The 4,931-nt window shown below is 41.9% G+C and overlaps 1 protein-coding gene across 1 annotated transcript; it reads left to right on the forward strand.

Annotated features, from left to right (window-relative positions):
* Positions 1-810: 810 nt before the first annotated feature.
* LOC147520324 (uncharacterized) lies at positions 811-4,931 on the forward strand. The gene is made up of 4 exons (XM_086594270.1): positions 811-1,291; positions 3,170-3,864; positions 4,140-4,329; positions 4,504-4,931. Exons 1-4 carry the CDS (start codon positions 811-813, stop codon positions 4,929-4,931), a joined length of 1,794 nt encoding a protein of 597 aa, XP_086450396.1.

Below are 4,931 nucleotides of genomic sequence, written 5' to 3' on the forward strand. Positions count from 1 at the left end.
TTTAGAACTAAATCTAAAACTTTTAGTATTTGAATGAGTAATGATAATTTGATACTTTCATGTATTTGAATTTTCTTTTATTTGTATTATTATTATTTTTATTTTATGTGTCTATTTTTTTTTTCTACTCTTATAAAAAATCAAACTCCTTATCTTATTATATTATTTATCATCGGTTTTTACCGTTTCTTTTACGTATTATACGTTTTAAATCCCATTTTAAATCCATTTTTTATGTCCCACGTTTTTTTACGCTTTTTTTTTTCCGTTTTTTTCCCGAGACGTTCCGTTTAAAACACGAACTAAGTTTTTTTTAAGTACACCGTTTTAAACCCGTACCGTACTTGGTGACAATGATCTAACCACTGATCTTGAGAAGAGAATTGAGGCATAAGAGATGAGAAAATAGAGAGAAAGTGTTGAGACACCAACTCCAGCTGCCAGACCATTCACCAGACAGACAGCTAGAGCTCTACGCGCATCACACACCTATGTGTCCTAAGAGTTTATTTTAAGTAAATTACTATTTATAGAATATTGTTGAATATTGTTTCCTAGTTATAGTAGGAAACTGTTAGGGTTTGGACCAATATATAAAGGTCGTAGGATTGTTCTTGAAGGGGAATTGAATTCATATTATAGAAAAGGGTAGTTTTAGTCTCTAATCAAAAGACTATTGGTAGCTGATCACTAATCAAAGGATCAATTCGAATTAATATTTAGACTCAAGAACTGAGTCTCATCATCTTGGTAACAGAGCCAGTCGATTTCTCTCAAAAAAAATTTTTTTTTTTTTTTTTTTTATTCACCATGACGGTTAAAGAACTTGAGGAGATTACAGGAAGACATGCGGATACCCTTGCCACCCACACCACCACGCTCGGCAATCACACCACCCTCCTCAACGATCTCACCACAAACATGCAGCTCCTGCTTGATAGGGTTGATAATCCTAATCCTATTCCGCTAAACCCTCATCAACGACTTCAACAGCAGCACAATATCCAGGGACGACCACTTCGCCTGGATTTTCCCCGCTTTGAAGGAGAGGAACCTGAAGGATGGATTTTTCAAGTGGAACAGTTTTTTAGTTTGAATCCTATGGCTCCTGCGCAACAGGTCATCATGGCCTCTATTCATCTCCGTGGAGAAGCAGTCGCTTGGTACAGGTGGCTCCATAATTCGATGGGAGATTTAACGTGGAATCAATTTTCTAGGGCCCTTTGTAAACGATTCGGTTCGAGAAAAAATCTGGATCCTATGAGTGCAATATCTAAATTGGTGCAAACAGGTACAGTCTCTGCCTATATCTCACAATTTGAAACAATGGTTAACTTGGTTCCGGATTTACAAGAGGCTCACCAAGTCAGTCTGTTCCTTTCGGGACTAAGAATCGATGTCTGGGCGGTGTCCGTCTTCTAACACCTACAAGTTTGTCCCATGCTTTTGAGTTAGCATTGTGTCAAGAGGACGCACTAGTGGCTACTAAGTCGTTCCATGCAACAACCAATCCCTATCGCCAATATACCAAACACCCCAACCCGACCAATACCCCTAAACCTAACTCCTCGAATCCTTCGCTGCCAACGGGAGTTAAACGCCTTTCATGGGTTGAAAGCGAGAAAGCACGGAGAAAAAAGGCCTTTGTTTTAAGCGTGATGAAATTTATAAGCCGGGCCATCGCCAGTATGACAACTCAATTGCTGCTCTTGGATGCGTACTCACCGAGCAAGACCAAGAGGGTTTCAACGATGATCAACGATCCCAGGACCAAGAAGACATCATTCAAGTATCTCGCATGCGCCGAGGGATCATTTGGGTCTAGCACAATGCGCACCTCAGCGATAATTAAGCATACACCTCTATCAGTGCTCGTCGAGTCAGGATCAACTCACAATTTCATCCATCCGGCAAAGACTTCGCCGTTGTGTGGTCCGTCTATCACCGGTTATGCCACACTCCAAGTAATGATCGCAGATGGTGGATATTTACCAAGTAACGGCGTGTGTTCGTGCGTTAAAGTAGAAGTGCAAGGATTTAGTTTCACCACGAATTTCACAGTGCTTGCTATCAAAAGTTGCGACATTGTGCTTGGCACACAATGGCTTCGCATTACTAGGGTCAGTATACAATGGGACTTTGGGCGCTTAGTTATGAAATTCTCTGCTAATAACCAAGTCTTTACAATAATGGGTAATGGTTCCCCATTGGTCAAGCTCATCGACTCTCCAACAATGACAAAGGCTATCCAAAGAAGAGAAACAAGTATACCTACTTTCCTTGGGCCGACCGGTTACTTATTCAATCGCGGGAGCATCTCGAAAATTCATCTACAACCACATCGGTATCCCTACAAAGCTTACTTCTTTAATTTGTCGATATATTTGGAGTCCCACGAGCTTACCACCTCCTCGAACACATGACCACCGCGATACCCTCCAACCAAATTCCTCACCGTCGATTGTCGGACCATACGGATATCCTCACTTTCAAAAAGCCGAAATCGAAAAAATTGTTAAAGAACTCCAATTGTCGTTTTATTCGACCTAGCTCCGGCCGTTCTCTTCACCCGTTTTACTAGTCAAGAAAAAGACGGTTCATGGCGCTTTATCGTTGATTATAGAGCCCTTAGTGCCATCACAATCAAAGATTGTTTTCCAATTCCAGTTGGGACGAAGTTATTGGATGAACTTCACAATGCCACAATATTTTCTAAACTTCGACTTAAGGGTGGCTATCATCTAATTCGGTACATGATGGTGACATTCCTAAGACAAAGATTTAGGACCCATGATGGACACTATGAATTCTTAGTCATGCCCTTTGGCCTCTCTAATGCCCCAAAGAACATTCCAAAGCTTGATGAACGAGTTGTTTCGTCCCCTATCTTCGACCGGTTAAGTATTGGTTTTCTTTGATGACATATTGGTATATAGCAAGAACGAGTCTCACATGTGCTACACCTCCGCAAAAGTATTGGAAATATTGCGGACACAAAACTATTTGTCAACGATCTAAGTGTTCGCTCGAAAAAACCCTCTATTGCCTATCTTGGGCACATTATAGATGCAACCGTGTCTCCGCTGACAAAGGAAAAAGATTAACGCAGTGACTTCATGGCCACTTCCGTCCAACATCAAAGAATTACGTGGGTTCCTCGGGTTGACAGGGTACTATAGAAAATTCGTAAAGGACTATGGCAAGATTAGCGGCCCTCTCACTCAGCTGCTTAAAAAGGATTCATATGAATGGAGTCCCAGAGCCACCGCATTTAACGACCTCAAACTTGCTCTGACAACAACCCCAGTGTTGGCATTACCAGATTTTACCATGGACTTCTATATTGAATGTGATGCTTCAGGACATGGTTTGGGTGCAGCTTTAATGCAAAAGGGCAGGCCACTTGCTTATTTCAGTAAGGCATTAGCAGGAAGAAATCTGTCTCTACCTATCTACGACAAGGAAATGCTGGCAGTCATTGCCGCGGTACAAAAGTGGAGACCCTACCTGCTGGGACGCCATTTCAAGATCTTCACAGACCATAGAACGTTGAAATACTTCAACGAGCAACGATTAAATTCGTTAGAGCAGCAAAAGTGGGTATCCAAACTTTTAGGATATGATTATGAGATATGTTTCCGCCCTGGCAAGCACAATCAATCTGCCGATGCTTTGTCAAGGTTCCCTCAAGTCAGTGAAGTACTTGCACTCTCCGGCCCTATACTGGACAGTTTGACAGAAATAGCAACAGAATGTTCTTCCCACCCTGCCATGCAAGCCTTAATAGACGCCATCACGCGAGATCCATCTTCACGTAAGTTCTTCACTTATGAGGCTAACACCTTGCGCTATAAAGGACGATTGGTAGTAGCCCCCCATTCTCAGTGGTGTAACAAATTGCTAGAATAATTCCATGCCTCTCCTGCAGCAGGACACTCTGGGTTTCTACGGACCTACAAGCGACTTCAAACAAGTTTTTTCTGGCACGGAATGAAGACTTCAATTAAAGCTTTTATTGCTCGTTGTGATATTTGTCAACGAAACAAGGCAGAATCCGTGGCTCCTCCAGATTACTTAACCCACTACCGATTAGACGAAGATGTTTGGATCGACCTATCTATCTATGGACTTCATCGAAGGTCTACCTCGCTCGCCGCAACAAAACAGTCATTCTTGTGGTGGTTGACGTGCTCTCTAAATATGCTCATTTTAGCGCCATTGCCCATCCCTATACTGCAAGCAAGATTGCTGAGATTTTTGTTCGAGACATTGTCAAGCTTCATGGACCTCCGAGGTCAATTGTAAGTGATCGTGACCCTATATTTATAGGTAATTTTTGGGAGTCTTTTTTCTCGTTACAAAACACAAAGTTGTGTCACAGCTCAGCATATCACCCACAATCTGACGGTCAAACAGAGGTAACAAATAGGATTTTGGAATGCTACCTAAGATGTTTCGCAGGTGACAGACCATCTACTTGGGTTACATTTCTTCCCTGGGCAGAATGGTGGTATAATTCTACCTATCAGGCTACAATCAAGATGACTCCGTTTGAAGCAGTTTATAGCAGAACTCCGCCTTCGATTCTACAAAGACATTCCGGCAAACCGCCGTTCATGCAAAGAGACGTAAACCTACGTAGCAGAGATGACACCTTGAGGATTCTAAAGAAAAATATGATTGCAGCTCAAGAGCGTATGAAGATTTTGGCAGACACCAAGCGAACAGAACGCAAGTTTGATTTAGATGACTGGGTCTACTTAAGATTACGTAAGTATAGGCAAACAACTGCTGCCTCTCAAGCTTATACTAAACTATCTCCAAAGTTTCACGGACCATTTAAAATTATCCGAAAATTGGAGCAAAGGGCATACAAATTACGCTACCATCGGGTTGCAAGATTCATCCAGCTTTTCATGTCTCTTTATTAA

This window comes from Coptis chinensis, chromosome 2 (genome assembly GCF_015680905.1).
Source record: "Coptis chinensis isolate HL-2020 chromosome 2, ASM1568090v1, whole genome shotgun sequence".
Lineage (NCBI taxonomy): Eukaryota > Viridiplantae > Streptophyta > Magnoliopsida > Ranunculales > Ranunculaceae > Coptis > Coptis chinensis.